Source organism: Hippopotamus amphibius, chromosome 7, assembly GCF_030028045.1.
Source record: "Hippopotamus amphibius kiboko isolate mHipAmp2 chromosome 7, mHipAmp2.hap2, whole genome shotgun sequence".
NCBI lineage: Eukaryota > Metazoa > Chordata > Mammalia > Artiodactyla > Hippopotamidae > Hippopotamus > Hippopotamus amphibius.
In genome coordinates, this window is record NC_080192.1 from 76,560,139 (window position 1) to 76,580,281 (window position 20,143).

At 37.7% G+C, this 20,143-nt stretch overlaps 1 protein-coding gene across 2 annotated transcripts in view; it reads right to left on the reverse strand.

Annotated features, from left to right (window-relative positions):
* The window catches only part of MGAT4A (alpha-1,3-mannosyl-glycoprotein 4-beta-N-acetylglucosaminyltransferase A), a 109,757-nt gene that overhangs the window by 61,616 nt on the left and 27,998 nt on the right, over positions 1 to 20,143 (reverse strand). For both annotated transcript variants that reach the window (XM_057740802.1, XM_057740803.1), the window contains exon 3: positions 1,065 to 1,232. In XM_057740802.1, the coding sequence (XP_057596785.1) occupies positions 1,065 to 1,232 (168 nt within the window). The remainder of the gene's footprint in view (positions 1 to 1,064; positions 1,233 to 20,143) is intronic.

The following is a 20,143-nucleotide window of genomic DNA, read 5'->3' on the forward strand; positions in this document are numbered from 1 at the left end:
TATATATAGAAATGTTCTTCACAGAGTTATGAATTGGGAGACAAAAACAATCGCAAAAATCCTATTTGCCTAATTGTAGAAAAATATTTAATATATTATGCTATATGATTAGCTGACATATATAACATCATCAAAAATGGTATTTTAAAAGACTATTCGATGCCACAATAAAATGCTAATAGCATAATTTCAAGAGTAAAAATAAGGTCATAAAACACACAATCACAATTCTGAAGAAAAAATATGCATGGAAAAAAGACTAGAAGAAAACAGAGAATGTTAACCATTCCATAATTTTCAATGTTACTGTACCATCATACAAATTTTATAATCAGGAGGGGAAGAAAGGGGCACGAATCTCTAAAAATAAGGTAAGGCAGCGAATCTCGAGATGAGAGGAGTTAATGGTGAAGGATTATAACAGATAATGCTAAATGAAAAAGCATATTAATCTTGCAAGATTATGCAGACTTGGAGACAACTGATTATATACATATATACATATATATATGATTAAACTGATATAATTTATATCAGTTTAATCATTAGAATAAGAATAGGAAAGAAACAGAAGATGGTTGGCATTCATTTCACTCAGACCAGAATTTCTCAGAGAGGGAACAGGTCAGGTGCCCCCAAAAGTACCCATTATAAAACTATGTCTTTTTTATTTCTTATAAGTCATATTTAAGAGCACCAATTGCTTCAAATAGCTCAAAGGTTCCCCAGAGTCCATTTGAAGTCCATACAAATCACAACAGAAACAAGCACAAACACCTAGTTAAACTTTAGTCTCATTTTGAACATTTTTTAAAAGATGCTGGTTCTTCACTACTGTCCATGAAATTTATACAACTGAAATTTAACTTAATATTACTCTCTTTAAATCAAAGTTAGCAATTAATAAAATTGTTTATAATTACCCACAACAGAAGAAGTTTTGCGTGGTGATTTTTCTCTCTGTAGCGGGTAACAAACAACGGCTGACAAGCAACGCCAGAGAATATTTAACACAACCCTTTGGAAATATAATCTTTTCATAAGACCAAAAACATCATCTGTACCTGAAAATTTATTCACCGTATCCTTGCTCCGGTTTGTTTCTGCGCCTACGCGCTTGAACTGCTGTACAATGGCATTGAGTTCGGAAGAGCGCTGAGAGATTCTATGTTCAGCTATTCGGAGACGTTCTTTTAAAGCAAGAAATTCTCGTTGATAAGCAATCAGTTTTTCTAGAAGCAAAACCAAAAGTTATCAGTATATTTCTTTAAAAAAAAAACCATTATAACCAAAACAGAAGTGTAAGATTAGACATTTTAAATTTGCATTTTTCAGACATATATATTCACTTAAGAATTCACTGAGACAGAACCGAAAATAAAAAAGAGCCCCAACTAACAAAATGGTGACAAAGCCACCACTAACTTAGTGCTATGAATATCTGTAAGAATGTGAGTGTTTTCTAATTAGCACTTCAGAAGGTTAAAGGTGGGAAAAAAGACAATGTGTTTGCAATTTACACTTTGAGCATAATACTAACATCATTTCTCAAAAGGTACTAACAACTATAAAGACCCTATTTGCATGAAGACAGACATGAAGCATTGAAACTGATGATAATATATCTAAAAATACATTGAATATAACATATTTTAGAGCATAACCATTCATTTCCATAGGCTCTTTCCTCTATATTTCCTATTCTGCAAAAATTTCCCTAGGCCAGACTGTGGCCGAATTCCTGATCCTTAACAACTCCATCAGGTAGATGTAAGATGACCTTAAAAGTCAATTATTTGTTATACAACAACTTCCCACTGGCTATCTATTTTACAGTTGGTAGTATATATATGTCTGTGCTACTCTCTCGCTTCGTCTCAGCTTCCCCTTCACCCCCAGCCCCCCCCAACCTCGCGTTCTCCAGTCCATTCTCTGTATCTGCGTCCTTGTTCTTGTCACTGAGTTCATCAGTACCATTTTTAGATTTCGTATATGTGAGTTAGCATACAATATTTGTCCTTCTCTTTCTGACTTACTTCACTCTGTATGACAGACTGTAGGTCTATCCACCTCATTATATATAGCTCCATCTCATCCCTTTTTATAGCTGAGTAATATTCCATTGTATATATATGCCACATCTTCTTTATCCATTCATTTGTTGATGGGCATTTAGCAACTCGAGGATGGAAGATGCCTTAGAGGACGGGGACAGGGAGGGTGGGGGGGGACTCAAGGGAGGGAGGGAATACAGGGATACGTGTCTAAAAACAGATGATTGAACTTTGTGTACCCCCCAAAAAATAATAAATAAATAAATAAAATTTAAAAAAGAAGTCAATTATTTGAATTTGAGAGAATCACAGGTCAGGAAAGCCTGGTCTAAGAAATAAAAGTGGATTTTATGAGGATAAACATAGGCATTGAAGCAGTAGTATGAGACATCTCAGATACAAAGTACACAGTGAGCGGAGGTCCCAGGACAGAACTGCACACCAAAACCTAAGAGATGGCAGAAAAGAAACCACGTATGTAATCTTAATCAGCCTCGCTGAAAGGGAGCTGAGCCTGGTGAATGGTCCAAGCAATTTCCACAACCTCATTAAACTAACAGAAATCAGGACAACCGTTTCAGCTTCTCTATCAAGCTAGATAATCTCAGGCTACTATTTTGACATCTAAACAAAACAAACCTTGGAAAGACTGTTTTTAATTTATATTGTAATCTCTGCTTTCCTCAAGGATGGACTCATTCTGTACGAAACAGAATTAAGAAATATAAACTTACCTGTTTCATAAAGCTAGTCTTAAAAAGTCAATTATATTATTATTTGTCCTTTACATAAAAGACCACAGTAAATATCTCTTAAGAATTCTGTGGCAGGGAAGAAAGTCTCCCCTGCTTAACTGTCATTTTTCCCTGTACTGAACAATGTATTAATAAGCAGCTCTAGTTTTCTTAATTTGCTGGCTTTAGGAGGAAAGGGAGGGAGGGGGTTGTGATTAGGAAGGAGCACACAGGGGAGCCTCAGGGTGCCAGCAAGGTTCTATTTATTGACCTGGTTACTGATTAAATAAAATTCATTACTATACATTCATGGTTTAGGTACTTTTCCATACATGTATATTCATATTAAAAGAAATGTTAAAAAGATACTATTCACAAGCACAAAACTATAAACAATTATACTATAACAATTATAACAAGAGGCACACACGATTTATGTGATAAAAACTATAAGCCTTTTCCTGGAGCCTGTAATGGAAGAAAAAAAATGAAGTCATTTATTAACCCTAAGTGGGAAAACCCAATCTTGCAAAAAATAAGTAAATAAATAATAAATCCTACCCTAAGCTAAATAATAAATGCAACACCTTTCAAAACAGCAACAAAAACTTGACATGTGATTGTAAAATTCATGTAAATACAGAATGTTTTTAAAAGGTCAAAAGTCTGGAAATAATACCAGGGAACTTGCTCTGAGATCAGAACATACTATAAGGCTATAGAAATGAAAACCATGTTGACTGGCAGGTCCAGATAGGGGGGGTAAGGGCTTATCATGCCAAGCAGACTGCGTCCAAAATGAGCAAGAGTGAACAGTCCTGTGAGTTCTTCCAACTTTACCTCTTATCACTAATACAGTGCCGAGATAGTGGTTTCTAGACATCTGCCACTGAAAAAGAACTAGAACCCTTTGGAGAAATAACTTTAAGATGAACCTGGAGCATTCTTATGTCAAGTAAGAAAATTATTTTTTAAAAAAAAGACAGGGCATATACTGCGATTAAAAAAATTAAAAAAAAAAAAAAGACAGGACATGTCAAAAGGATACAGGAAGCCACTTGAGGGGCTCCAGCTAGCTAAATGCATGGCAATTTAAGTACCAAAACAAATATTGATGGTAATGAATTATAACTTATTAAATAAAGTAAGAATCTGAGTCCGTATTAATGATAAGTAACAATTAACAGATGAGAGAAAAGTGTTTCTTACAGTGGAATGCCAGCTTAAATATTAATGAAAGAAGGATGAATGTTAGAAAATCACCCCTTTGCAACTGTCAAAGCAATACCTGATTCAGGCAAGAATCAAAAATGGATGCTAGACAGAGAAAGACAAGTACTGTATGGTATCACTTATATATGGAACCTAAAAAATACAACAAACTAGTGAATATAACAAAAAAGAAGCAGACTCTCACATACAGAGAACAGACTAGTGGTTACCAGTAGGGAGAGGGAAGGGGGAGGGGCAGGATAGGGAATAGGGAGTGGGAGGTACAAACTACTGGGTGTAAGATAGGCTCAAGGATATACTGTTCAACACGGGGAACATATAGCCAATATTTTATAATAACTGTATATGAGAAGTAACCTTTAAAACCTGTATAAAAACTTTTTAAAATTTTTAATCAAAAAAAAAAAAAGGATGCTAAAACCAGTAGGTGAAAGTTTAATGAGGAACAGGACATGTATATCATCTCAAAGTATCTCTTCACAAAGTAGCCATTAATTTACAAAAGGGAAAATGCTAGCTTTACCTTGGAGAAACCTGGCAGATATCATCTTAATCAAGTGATCAAAGTTCACATCAGCAGTAACGGACCAGACTATCATGTGCACTCTGCTGTGATGCACAAAGGACGCACCTCGCGTATGTGGTACTCCTGCCAAAAATGCATCATCTGAACCTAATCTCAAGGAAACATCAGACACATCCAAAGTGAGCAACAATGTACAAAACAAAAAAGCTTCTGCTATAAAAAAAATGTCAAGGTCACTGAAGACAAAGGCTTATTAGGAACTGCCCCAGATAAGAGACTAAAGGAGACAAGACAACTACATACAAACTACAATCCTATGTGGGGTCCCAGACCAGAAAAAAGAAAATGCTATAAAGAATGTTACTGGAACAAAGTAACAGATGATAGACTACAGTGTGTGTAACACTGTGCCAATGATATATTTCCTAAATTTGACACCTGAACTGTCCTCACGTAAGAGAATTCCCTGTTGTTAGGAAAAACAATTATTTAGGAGTGAAAAAGCAGGACTTCTGTAATAATTTACTCTCAAATGGTCCTGAAGAGAAACAAACATCTGTAGATACACAGTAAGTGTAATAATAGAGACAAAATATTCATAATACGTGAAATGCGCAGAGAAGCTGTTTGTACCAGCTTTCTAACTCTTCATTTCTTCATTTGAAACTTTTTAAAAAATTAAAACATTTAACTATAGGCAGGAGGATGGGATGGCAGACAGGTTCAGTCTTTTAGCTGCTCTTGAGTGGTAGGAGGGATACGGATCTGAGGGCAGTCTCTGCCCTACATGCATTTTCTTGGTATTTTTGAAACCACCTTCCCAAAGACCAGCCTCACCAAGCAGGAAGTAGCCAGTACCAGTGGAGAAATACCCCCACTCCAAATTCCAAACTGCCCACCTGCTTTGAGGTGAACTGGCCATGCTTTTGAAAACACCCAGTGGTCCATGGGTCCCAGAGATCAAGTCATACGTATATTCTCTCAGGCCTAGATGCGACTGCTGCTCTTACTTCAGAGCCCACAGCTGTTAAAGGGCTCAACATGGGTCATTTTCCATCTCACTTGCATCTGTCCTTTGCTTCTAACTCCACCCTTCCGTACTAAAAGTGTTCTCTCTTGGGAGTTTAGAGCTAGCAGATGCAAACTATTACACACAGGATGGATAAACAACAAGGTCCTACTGTACAGCACAGGGAACTATATTCAATATCCTATAATAAACCATAATGGAAAAGGAATATGAAAAAGAATATATATGTGTGTGTGTGTGTGTGTGTGTGTGTGTGTGTGTCTGTATATATATGAAACTGAATCACTGAATCATTTTGCTGGACACCTGAAACTAACACGACATTGTAAACCAACTACACTTCAATAAAATAAATTTTAAATAATAATAATTAAAATAAAGCATTCTCTCCATGACATCAGAGCAAGTCCACACTTTACTTAGAAAGCCAAGACTGTGCAGTAAAGCTCTCAGCTAGTACTGCTAGGAATTCCATGGGACACTGTTGGCTCTTCTAAGCAGAAAGCAGTTACACATGCTCCTCCTCCACAATCCATGCAAACATAGCATTGCTAGTGACCTCTAGAATTTTCTCCATTCATATTTCCCATTTTACCTTGCTCTCAGAAAAAGTTCAAACTTTAACATAATGCACAAAGAACTCCTTCAAATTAGTGATGTGTGTTTGACAATCTCCTACTTTCAACATCAGTATCAAAATTCTTATTTTTGTATTTCTATGAATCATTTCAACCAGTTTCTATGGGAGAACCTGGCAGGAAACCGTGAGGGTACTTTTACACTACCTTACTGGAAGTCCCTGGTTTTGTTTCCTGTTTTGTCTTTATTGAAAATTAAATCTCTTTTTTAATTGTAGAAAATCACATACCCAGATTAGAGCAATGAAAGCACAAATCACATTCTGTGAACCTAAGAATCTGAAACGTACAAAATTTCTAAAGAAACCACCTTAATTCCTTCAACTTGAGTAATCAAGTCAGTTATCCAGTGAAAAGGGTAACTTTAGGCTTTCAAAGAAGTTCTGGTTGAACCATATGAAATTAGTGATATTTGACCACTTTTGACAAAAAATGGCAATTTCATATAGTTCAGCAAATTAAATGTCTTAGACTCAACAATTTAATTTAAAAATCTATAAGTAGTATAGATAAAAAATCTACACAAAGATGCACTAATAACTAACACCTGATAGATAAAAACAGAACAGAAAAGTTCATTTTTCAAACAGTACCTTGTTATTAGCAAGACTCAGAGGTTACTACCTAATTCTAGGAGCTAACATTTTAATACTGGCTTTTTATGTTGAAATTCTAATTCAAAAAATTAAACCCCCTTTTAAATTATTTAATTTTAATATGTATTAAATAATAAAATTCTGGCACTGGAAAGAATGTCGACAAGTCATCTGGTCCATCCCTCTGTTCTTTAGTACTACACTGTACTATTTCATACAGATAAAAAAAATTTTTAATATGAAAAACTCCCTAAATAACAGATTCCAAAATTTAACAAATTATACACGTCAGGAAGTCACTGCCTTTGAAAACATTTTATTTCACATTGACCATTCTTATACAACCATTTTTAAATAGAAAGGAGAAGACCTATATCAAATTATGGACAATTTCCCACTTACAAATTTCTTACAGAAAAAATTAAAGAACTCATTCAGAAGGTAGATTAGCAAAACTAAAGCCTAGAAAAGCCAAAAGATAGAAGTCTGGATGAAATAGGTTAAAAGAATAAAATTTGAACAGACAATTCTAATGAGAATGGATAGCTAAAAATTACAAACAAGACTGGGTCTCTCACTGTTTCGCTAACTTTACTGAACCACCAGGAAGAACTTGTTAAAACACAAAATTCTGGACCCCACCTCCAAAGATTCTGATTTAGCAGGTCTGACATGGGCCCTGAGAATTTCTAACAAGCTCCCAAGGTGAGCCACTGAGTGAGCAGCTCTGAGAGAGACAATACTGTCCTCAATGTGGGTCTAGACTCTAGCAGCCTGGAAATCCATGCTGTTCTGCTCTCTTACCTCCTTTTCTCCTCTGGACTAGATGTTAAGAGCTCCAGGGACAGGAGGGGTTCATCAAAAGTTTTAGGTCCATGATCCTCAAGATTACACTTGGGACAGAGAGGGTTTCAAAATATCCAGTGGACACCAATTTCCAAGGTCTCTTTTTAAGAGTTATAGGAATGAACAAGATCATTCCCTATTTTGGGAGTATTTCAGTCAGGACCCACGATAGAAGCATGGATTATGAAAAGACCTGTACCCTTCTAAACTCAAAAGGGAAAAATAGGGCTCATAGCTACATAGAATCATATATTTTATTTACATTAAAACAAAGAATATAATTCTACTTGTTCCCTTACATAATGTTTTCACTGTGCTTACAAAACAGGACCCTAACTAATGAATACCAGATACGCTACAGTTGAAAAGTTTTCTGGAACACAATCACTATTTCTAAGTTGTCACCTATGTTTTATAATCATTAACACTGTCATTCAAAACAAACTTCCAAGTAGAATTTCAATAAGTTAAAATCTATCCACTGATCTTATAAAGCACAAAACTTTAAGATATAAAATGATACTGCATATATCTATAACACACTTTCTTAGAAATATTTCCTCAGTCTTAATACTCACAATCATTTTCCTTGATTTCCCTTGAAGACAGGGTAATCTCTTTTTAGTAATTTTATCATGAAGTCCCAAATTCCATTATCATTATGAAATGAGAGGGAAAAACAATAATTCGCATAACCTAGGATAAGTAAACTTACCCATAACAACAGTTTTTACTTCTAAAAAATATAAACAATGATTTTATGCAATCTGATTTTCTGAAATTCATCAAGCCATAAGGAGCTTGGAGTAAAAATCGTCAGACGGTTATGAACTAACTTTCCTTAAGTACTTAAACTTATTAGCAGACATTTTCCATGAAGGGGTTGCTTTGTCCCCAAAAGAAAAAAACACTATTTGTATTCTAAAATATAGAATAGTATTTATTTTTCTATGAAGAATCCCTCAAGACAGAGCATTTTATTCTTCACCTGAATCATCTTTTCTTAAAAAAGGACACTGGTAATTAATTCTGTACTGTGGACGAACTCTATCAACGAACGTGGTGTCCTGTTACTGTATCTCCCTAGCTGGACATGGTCACTCCTTTTATGACCAATTTCGTGATTTCTTCTTCCTGCTCCTCACTTTCCTCTTTTCCTTATTTTCCACCTTTCTCCCTTCATATTCTTCTGCAAAACCCTTTTCAAATACTTCTCCTGTGTTTCTTTCTGGACTTTCATTTCAACCACAAACTTCACATCTCTCACTTCTCTTCTTCTTCACACATTCATGCTACCCCATCCACCTCATGACATCCCCATCTTCTCTGTTGTCTATGTTTCAAATTACCAGTTGGGGTGGGATGAATTGGGGGATTGGGATTGCCATATATACATTACTAATAAGAAAAAAATATATCAAATTGTACACTTTAAATATATGCAGTTTATTGTACGTCAATTGTATCTCAATAAAAGTTCTTGAAGAAAAAAACAAACAAACAAAAAAACAACAAATTACCAAGGACTTTATCCTCCAATTGATGTAAATACTCTACTTGCTTGGAGACCCTAACTTTGTAGTCTTCCATAACTTTCAATAAAAACAACTGAAAATTTAGGATCTTCCCTTCTTGTACCCATAATGGCAAAGAAAAGGAAACTGCCAGAGAAAAATATTTCATAATTATTAAGATGAGTCAGAAAATGAACGTGGACAGACAGGTAGTATCACTCTAAACTCTAATAATGTTGGTAAAATCAATCATAAAAGTGAAATCTCAGATTATGAGTCTTCAGATGACAATATCCTAAGTGAGTTTTCTCAGGTTTGAGATCAGGACTTCCAATTACAGACCAAAACAGAGTAGACACATTTCTCCCTATTTTTCGTGCTAAGCACAATGAAAACCCTGGACATTCCATATGAAACAAACATACAGAAAACTCTTAAAGGTAGAGAGACAAAGGCAGACAGAAGAGATCTTGGGACCCAAGGACACAACAGTGAGTTCCCTGAGTTTTCTGTTTGCTTCATATATTCCAGACTGGGTACCAGAGAAGGCAGCATCCTGGAAACACCAACAGAAGCACACAAAAATGCTCCAAGAAAAGCCTGCTCTGTCTAGGCAAAGCACTAAGGATGGGTGACCTAGCAAGGTAGAAAAATTTTATACAGTAACTGCTCTATTCCAGCCAAAGAGTGTGAAAAAAAATATGGTCCCATCCCCACCCCACTGGCAAAAGCCAAGCGAGGAGTCTAGACTTCCACCCCTGCCTAACTGTAACAAAGACACACACACACACACACACACACACACAGGTGGCATCAGAGAAGACTGAGTGAGGGGCTAGGACATTCACTACCTGCAGCAGTAAGGAGCACCCCTGATGAGGTGTCAGTGGAGGCTACATGGAAAGCAATAACAGGTACCTCCCCCACCGCCAGCCAGAAGAGGCCTCCTCTTCTGGAGGAGAGGCCAAGGGAGGAGCCTGGACTTCTATCCTCACCTGGTGGTAACCAGTGAGTATTCCCCTTTTCCCTCCCAGAATGGTGTCAGAAAGGGTCAGCTAAGACAAACAAATAAGCCCCAGATTTCTTGTAATACACCAAACTCCCTGGATACAACTGAAGTTACTTATCATACTAAGAACCGGGAAAATCTCAACTAGAATGAGAAGAGACAGTCGATATATGCCAACAGCAAGATGACACAGATGCTGGAATTACCTGATAACAATCTTAAAGTAGCCATCATAAAAATGCTTTAACAGCCACACTAAAGAAATGGAAAACTAGAAACCCTAAGCAAAGAAATAGAAGATATAAAGTATAAAAACAAGTGAAAAATTTAGAACAGAAAATACAATAGCTGAAACAAAAATTTAATGGATGAGCTCAATAGCAGAATGGAGAGGACCTCAGAAAATGTCAGTGAATCTTGGGGAAAATAATCAAAATAACCCAACCTGAACAACACAGAGAAAACAGACTGGGAAAAAAATTAACAGAGCCTCAGAAATATTTGGAACTAAAACAAAAGATCTAAGATTTAACATTCCTGTCATCAGAGTCCCAGAAGGAAGAGAGGGTAGGGTGGGAAAACTATCAGAAGAAATGATGGCTAGAATTTCTCAAATTGGCAAAAGACATAAACCTCCATAAAGATTCAAGAAGCTGAGAAAGTCCCAAACAGGATAAACCCAAAGAAACTGATGCCAAAAAATACCACAAATAAATGTCAAAAAACTAGAAACAAAGAAAAAATCTTGAAAGCAGTCAGAAATGACACATTACCTGTTAGGAAAAAAAAATAATTTGAATGACTGCAAATTTCTCATCAAAAACCATGGCAATCAACAAAAAAGAAAAAAAAGAAAAAGAAAAAAAAAGGAAAAAAGAAATCAAAAGAAAAAAAAAAACCCATGGCAATCAGAAGGACGTGGCACTACATTTTTCAAGCACAGATATACCTCAAGTTATGATGGAATTACGTCCCAATAAACCCATTGTAAGTTGAAAATATCATAAGTAGAAAATGCGTTTAATGTACCTCACCTACTGAACATCATAGCTTAGTCTAGCTTATCTCACGTGTGCTCAGAACACTTACATTAGCCTAGAGTTGGGCAAAATCATCAAACACAAAGCCTATTTTATAATAAAATATTGAATATTTCATGTAATTTGCGAATACTGTACTGAAAGTGAAAAACAGAATGTTTGCACTGCTACAGCATGGTTTTAGGTGTATCAGTTGTTTACCTTCGTGACGGGAGCTGACTGGGAGCGGTGGCTCACTGCTGTGCCACTGCTGAGCATCGAGAGAAAGTATCATACCACATATTCCTAGCCCAGGAAAAGGTAAAAATTCGAAGTATGGTTTTTACTGAATGTGTATAGCTTTTGTACCATCGAAATGTCAAAAAATCATTAGGTAGAATCATCATAAGTTGGAGACCATCTGTACTGAAAAGAAAAAAATATCAACCCCAAATTTCATATCTGGCAAAATTATCCTTAAGGAATGAAGGGGGAATCAAGATATTCTCAGACAAACTAGTGGAATTTGTCATCAGCAAACCTACCCTAAAATAATGGCTAACAGAAGTTCTTGAAACAGAAATGATAAAAGAAGGAATCTTGGAACAACAAGAAGGAAGAAGGAACGGAAAGAGCAAAAATATGGGCAAACACAATAGATGTTTCTTCTCTTTTTGAGTTTTTGTAATTATGTTTGATGACTGAAGCAAAAAATATAACACATCTGATTTGGTTCTCAATGTAGAAGAAAAAGTTAAAACAATTATAAACTGGGGAGGGAAAAGGAGCTTTTAAAGGGGATAAGGTTTCTACATGTCACTCAAACTGATAAAATGCCAATGGCAGTAGACTTTGATAAGTTATGTATCTGTATTATAATACCTAGAGCAACCACCAAAATATCTATACAAAAAGATACACTCAAAAACAGTACAAATAAATAATAATGGAATTTTTTAAAATGTTCAATTAACCCATAAGAAGTCACGAAAAAGACAAAAACAAAAAACAGGGAACGAACAGTGAACAAAAATAAAATGACAGACCATTAAGTCTAACATCACTAATCACATTAAATGTAAATAATCTAAATACACCAATTAAAACAGAGATTGGTAAAGTGGATTAAAATATCAATACATTATCCCATTATATGCTGTCTACGAGACTGAAGTTCATAGCATGGAAACTTACTCAGCAATAAAAAGGAACAAACTACTGAAACAGCCAACAGGTTGCATGGACCTCAATTATGCCAAGTGAAAAATGTCTATTTCAACTGGTCACATACTGTGCGATTCCATTTATGCAACATTTCCAAAATGACAAAGTTATAGTGATGGATAACAGGTTAGTGGTCGCCAAGAGACAGGGACGGTGGGGGATGGAGGAGCAGGTGTGACTATAAAGGTGTGGCATAAAGACAGATCTTGGTGGTGATAAAACTGTTGTTCATCTTAGTGATGGTGGTTACAAGAATCTGCACGTGTGATAACATGGCATAGAATTATATACACCCATAGTACCAATGTCAACTTCCTGATTTTGACACCGTACCTTACACATACGTAACTTATCACAAGAAGTAACTTGGGGAAAAAGGGGTGAGAGTTACATTGTACCTCCCTGTATTATCTTTGCAGCTTCCTGTAATTCTATAATTTTTTTTTAATTTATTGGCTGTGTTGGGTCTTTGTTGCTGCACACGAGCTTTCTGTACTTGCAGTGCATGGGGGCTACTCTTCACTGTGGTGTGTGGGCTTCTCACTGTGGTGGCTTCTCTTGTTGCAGAGCACAGGCTCTAGGCTCTCAGGCTTCAGTAGTTGTGGCACACCAGCTTAGTGGCTCCGCAGCATTGCGGGATCTTCCCAGCCCAAGGATCGAACCCGTGTCCCCTGCATTGGCAGTCAGATTCTTAACCACTGCGCCACCAGGGAAGCCCAATTCTATAATTCTTTTAAATAAACAGTTTTTAAAAAGCAAAACAAAAAACTGACGAGTTTTTAAACAAGCAAAACAAAAAAGAATCAATGAATGAATAATCATTTCTAAAGACAAAAAAGGAAACGGCATTTTCATCAAGTTAGTCATTTAACTGGAAGGACCTCATCAAAAAGAGCCATAAGAACCCAGAACATCCTGTTTTGCTAAAAGGATGGGTAACAATATTCTTTTGCCTACGATGTATTTGTGCAATAGGATTTATTGGATGGGTTCATAAGTAGACAAATGATAAAGGCTCACGTGCATACTGAAGTGATTAGAAAGAGAGGATTCAGAAATGAAAAAAACTTCCTCAGATGGATCACTCTAAATTTAATAACAAAAATGTTTTGCAATCAAGGATCAGAGAAGACAGCAGTCCTCTCTTCAACAAAATTATGAGCTACAAATGTTTTCAAAAGTTTTGTTTTGAAGATAGAGGTGAAGAAGAACTAGAAGTAATAATGAACTAGAACCAAAGACATGTATTTGAAATCTGGAATTAGAATTTATAAGCAGGATGTGTCCCAGGTTCACGCGTGACAGCTGGTGAACAGTCAGTTGCATTTCAAAGGAGCTGCCCATTTCAGTTTATATATCTACCAAACCAGAAAGGTGAGGATAAAAATTTGACTTTGCTATGTTTAATTTCTTGTTAAAATTTACAATAGAGTTGTTTTTCACTGTCCCTTTATTCTTATTTCTGTATTATTTATAAAATCACTTAAAATAAAAATAAATAAAAGGCGTCCACTGGACCCAGAGAGTATATCGATGTCTATTTTTCCTGGCATAATAAGGGCTTTCAGACTGAGTTTAGGGAAACTATCACTTCCTTCCACCCACAGTTCACCTCTTCCCACGCCATACGGAACAAACCTCAACGTGTGGAGGTTCTAATCTTCAGCATCACACTGCGTAAGACAGAAAGGACCAGGGAGCTGACCAAACATCTCATGGTGCAGTCCACTCGCACAGCTCCTACAAGGTCACCTACACGGTTAAGCCAACGTGACATCTCCTTCACCTCGTGATGGTAAGGGGGATGGAGAGGAAGGTCCTCCTCATAGAGACAGCAGAGGCTGCAGTTACTATAAAAAATACACACATCCTTGGGTGCCACCCATGCACCCTTCTGAATGTTGAAGCTTTTCACACACCCTGAAATTTCATCACAAGGTAATTGCTTAGCTTGGTGCTCATCTATCCTCTCTCGTTCACCCAGATGCCCCTGTAAGCCCTCATTTCATGCCTCACCCGGATCAGAACACAACCTTTTTCCATGTCTTCTTGCATCCCCTCTATTCTCTGGACTATCACATAGCTAATTTTCTAAACTGGAAACCCTTAAATGACTCTCTGCTGAACTCTCCATTATCTCTTAATGCTGCTCAGGATCACGTCTTGCTTCACTCCCACACTGCTTGGAATTCTCCAAACTCATGAAGCGTTTTATCCCTCATAGCTCAGCCATCTGTTTATCAGAGCCACCCTTCTCTTTCTTCATCTCATAAAATTCCACTCATCCTTCAAAATACTCTTTGGTTGTCTTCCCTTTGAAGCTCTCTCTGACGTCTGCCCTACTTTTAGCTCCTCTTCATCTTGTCTTATACTTTATCTTAATTATACTCCCATTTTGCATCTACGGCACTGCACTATAATGACATGTGTCTCCTTCTCCCTCCTTTTTTTTTTTAAAAATAAATAAATAAATTTATTTATTTATTTATTGGCTGCATTGGGTCTTCGTTGCTGGGCACAGGCTTTCTCTAGTCGTGGCGCGCAGGGGCTACTTTTCATTGTGGTGTGTGGGCTTCTCGTTGAGGTGGCTTCTCTTGCTACTGAGTACAGGCTCTAGGTGCATGGGCTTCAGTAGTTGCAGCACATAGGCTCAGTAGTTGTGGTGCACAGGCTTAATTGCTCCACAGCATGTGAAATCTTCCCAGACCAGGGCTCGAACCCATGTCTCCTGCATTGGCAGGCAGATTCTTAATCACTGCACCACCAGGGAAGACCTCCTTTTCCCTTCTAAAGTGTAAGTTCCATGACAGCAGGTGTGCCAGGAATTCCCAAGACCACATCCAGGTTCAACAACTCACTAGAGGGACGCAAGGGACACAGTATACAGTTATCAGCAAAGGGAAAAGGCACATGGGTATAAGTCTGGAGGAAACCAGGTACAAACTTCCAACCCTTCTCCCACTGGAGTGGTCCAGAACACAGTTCCTCCAGTGATGAGTTTTGACAACACATGCAAAGTGCTGTCACCAGGGAAGCCCACTAGAGACTCAGTGCCCAGGGATGTCACCAGGGACTGGTCACGCAGGCAGCCTCTGCCTAGCACATACCAAAATTCCAGACCAAATGGCTTGTACAAATAGTTTAGGCACAGTGAGCCCCTTCTGTCATGTGGGGAAAGTTTTACATCAGTGTTTACCAGCTAAGTTCCCAGCAGCCAGCCAAGGACCAACCTTGAAAGCAGTCCTTTCTAATGATAAGCAGTCTCAGATCTGTTTTTAACACTTTTCTTTACAGCAGGAATCCTAGTTAGGTATTTTCCTCTAACTGCCAATGCCTTGCAGAATGTCAGGTAATCAGTAGCAATGCCAGTGAATTAAGGCAAACCCTCTTAAATTAAAAAAAAAAAACTCATAAGAAACCGATCAATGATATGTACAAAATTTGTCACAGCATTATTTAAGATTAAGCTAAAGATGGTAACTGTATAATGGAATATTATGGACCCACTAAAAATCACGACACGGGAAACGTGTGGTATATTAAGCAAAAATGTACATTATACAACATGCACAATATGTCAATTACATTTTATTTATATTTAGTACAGTAGTACTAAACTGCACCCAAACTTTTTGGTCTCAGAACCCCTTCACAATTAAAGGACCCTAAAGACCTTTTGCTTAGTTGAATTATAACCCATTACATGTTAACACAAAAAACATTTTATCAAAAATAAGTATATTTTCTAAAACAAAAATTTAGTAGAGTGAAACTGGAGGCTTAATAAAATGTTTGGCTTAATAAAACACAGCTGAATTCTCAAATCTGCTTCTGTTATTTCTTACTAGAGTGAAAAAGGGAAATAACCAAATATCATATCAGTACTATGATAAAAACGGTCTTAACTTTATGAACCTCCTGAAAGGGCCTCAGGAATCCTCATGCGTCCCTGGACCAAACTTTGAGGACCACTAGTTCAGAAAAATGAAAGAAAATATATCAAAAATGTTAACATTGCTCTAAGTGCTAGATTCCATTGATTAGCACTTAATTTAAGATTTCCATGCATTTACATTCTATTAAGTCAGACTAATCTATTAATCTCTTTTTTTTAATGCTATTCTTTTCTGCTACTGGTTAAAGAGTCCAGTGCACCTTTATCCATGTACTTCATTAAACAATGGAGTCTAGGGCTGGACAATTACTCATATCCCTTAAAATCTGACTGGCAGTATTTCTAAAGCAACACAAAAAATTCAGTTAGCTAATGTTCCATAATAACCCAATGTTCTCAATTTAGTCTCTGCTAATATGTCAGCCATGAATAATATCCTTTCAGAGTTAAGAATACATCAGGCATAGGTTCCAGACAACCTCTGAGCAGAGCACATGTGCTGCTTCAGAAGCTTTCCAACCTGGAAAAATTAGATTAGGAAACTGTTATAGGAAATGGATGCTGGCCAACTAAGCTGAACATAAAATAATATCATGGCAAGTCCACAGGCCAAATCTACCAACTTTGATATATAAACAAGAGAGGCTGCTGGCCAACTTTGCAGAAAATAGGTTTATATTGTAGCCCCTCTTTAGGTGCTGTATTAAAATTAGGCCTTTATTTATAAAACCTTGGCTATTAAAGACTTTTTTTTTTAGAAATATGGCAAAAAGTTTGCTATGCTATGATTTTATGTGTATGTATTTAGAGCCTGAAGAATCCTAGGTATAGCGGTTCTCAATGCTGGCTGAGTATGAGAATCACCGGAGGGAACATTTTAAAAATGCTCAGGGAATCTCTAACTTCTGGCATGAAAGATTGAGGAGGTCCACAAATCCTTTCCTCAAAAAGCAACCATAAAGCTGGACAACAAAGGGAAAAGAAACACCCACCATTTCACGGCTCTGGAAATCAACCAAAGATATACAACACACTGAGAAGCATTTATTCATGAAAACAACTGCACTTCAGTTAGAACAGGGTTAAGTCTGTGACTTTCTTGCAGTAGCTGCCCTCTCACCTCCCCAGCTCCACATCAGACAAGGCAGAAGCAGGCCTTGACACCGTCAGATTCTCGGAGGGGGCGCATCTGATCAGGACTGTTGTTGGTCGAAGCGCCAACCAGCAGCAAACGCACAGGGAGGGCCAGCAGCTGTGCAACCCTGGGGATGCTGTTGTGTCTGGTGTGAGCAATGGACTTGGGCGTTGCAGACCAGCCAGAGACATAACAGGGAGTTCCAGGGACTCTAACAGCCACAGGGGCTTAAAAGGCTCTTCAGATCTCCCAGGTTGACTGGAAGCTATGGGCACGCACAGCAGAGACCAGAGAGGGCCCAGGCCACCCACACGTGCCTGACCAACAGAACCCAACCCCGCACACAGAGGAACCAAAAGTGGCCAGTGGAAAGGAAAGCCTCAAGTATGACTGTCCCACCGTCCACATGCGCCCCCGGTAGAGAGGGGAGCCCTACTGCTCCAAGGGCTTGCCTACAGCCTCTGACCAACCTGGGGCTGAACACGATGCTGTGCGGACACAGGTGCACCCCTCGAGGAAACCAGGCTTAAAAACAAAAGCAAACCAAACCAGAAGTGTAAAGCATCAGCAGTCACACACTGTGGGAGAGACAGACTCTAGCGATTCAGTCTAGTCAAGTTACTAAACAAATGAGCCAGCAAAACCACCACCACCACCGGCAAGGGTAAAAAGTAAGAATCTAGAATTGCATCAATATACTATCTAAAATATACAGTAGTCAACAAAAATTTTCAAGATGTGTAAAGAAAAAAGGAAGTGTAACCCATACTCCAGGGGAAACAAATTTTAAAGCAGTCAATGGCAATGTCTCTGAGTGTTCCCAGATGTTGGATTTGGCAGATGAAGATTTCAAAACATCTACTACCAAAGAATTAATATAAAACCACGTTTAACGAATTAAAGGACAGTGTGATGAAACTGATGCAATGAATAGAAAAAATAAAGAGAAACAAATTATAAAACAAAATGGAGGGCTTCCCTGGTGGCGCAGTAGTTACGAATCTGCCTGCTAATGCAGGGGACACAGGTTCGAGAGCTAGTCTGGGAAGATCCCACATGCCGTGGGGCAACTAAGTCCATGCACCACAACTACTGAGCCCACGTGCCACAACTACTGAAGCCTGCATGCCTAGAGCCTGTGCTCTGCAACAAGAGAAGCCATGGCAATGAGAAGCCTGTGCACCACAACAAAGAGTAGTCCCCGCTCTCCGCAACTGCAGAAAGCCCATGCGCAGCAAAGAAGACCCAACGTAAACAATAAAATAAAATAACTTTAAAAAATGGAGTTGGATAGTAACTAAAATGAAAAATTCACAGTAGGGGCTCAAGAGCAGATTTCTGGTGGCAAAAGAAAGAATCAATGAGCTAGAAGTTAGAGCAGTAGAAATTATCCAATCTGAAGAACAGAGAGAAAAAAAAGATTGAAGAAAACTGAACAGAGCCTTACAGTATAAGCTATCACCAAGTACATCCAGAGGGAGAGGTGAGAGAAAATCTGTGGAAAAAATCAATGGCTTTCCACACACTAGGAATAGAGGGGAACATCCTCAACTGGAGAAAGAACATCTACAAAAAATTTACAGCTAACACTGCACTTAAGGGTGAGAGACTAGATGCTTTCCCACTAAGATCAGGGAAAAGGCAAAGATGTCTGCTCTCACCACTCCTATCCAACATCATACTGGAGTAAAACAGGAAAAGGAAATTAAAATTATATACACAGATCGAGAAGAAAGAAAGGAAACTGTCTTTGTTTGCAGATGACAACTGTCCATGTAGAAAATCTCAAAGGTCAACAACAACAACAAAAAAACCTCCTGAAACTAATAAGTAGTTACAGTGAGGTTTCAAGATACAAGGTTAATATACAAAAACCAAGTGCTTTCTTTTTTTTTTTAATTTATTTATTTATTTGTTTGTTTATTGACTGTATTGGGTGGCTTCTCTTGTTGTGGAGCACAGGCTTTAGGCACTCGGGCTTCAGCAGTTGTGGCACGCAGTCCCTAGAGGGTGCGGGCCTCAGTAGTTGTGGCAGGTGGGCTCAGTAGTTTGCAGCACACAGGCTCTAGAGCGCAGGCTCAGTAGTTGTGGTGCACAGGCTTAGTTGCTCCGCACCATGTGGGATCTTTCCAGCCCAGGGGTCGAACCTGTGTCCCCTGCGTTGGCAGGCAGACTCTTAACCACTGCGCCACCAGGGAAGTCCAAGTGCTTTCTTATATACCAGCAACAACTGTAATTTGAAATTCAAAACACAATACCATGCACATTAGCACTCCCCAAAATGAAATACTTAAGGTATAAATCTAATAAAATATGTCCAGGATCTATATTCAGAAAACTACAAAACTCTGCAGAAAGAAATCAAAGATCTAAACAGATTTCATGATGTCAGTTCTCCCCAACTTAATCTATAGGGGAAAAAAAAACAATAAAATCAAAAGTTAATTCTTTGTAAAACTCCTCCCAAAGAAAAACACCCAGGTTCAGATGGATTTAACGAATGCATGGTTGGTTTGAAATCATAAATAAATTAATATAATACACTATATTAATAGAATAAAGGATTCAAAAACAAGATTTTCAACAGATGCATTAAAAAGTATTTGACAAAATCCAACACTCGTTTATGTTTTCAAAAACTCTATAATACACACCATACTTAATGGAAACAAGGCAAGGATGTGCACTGG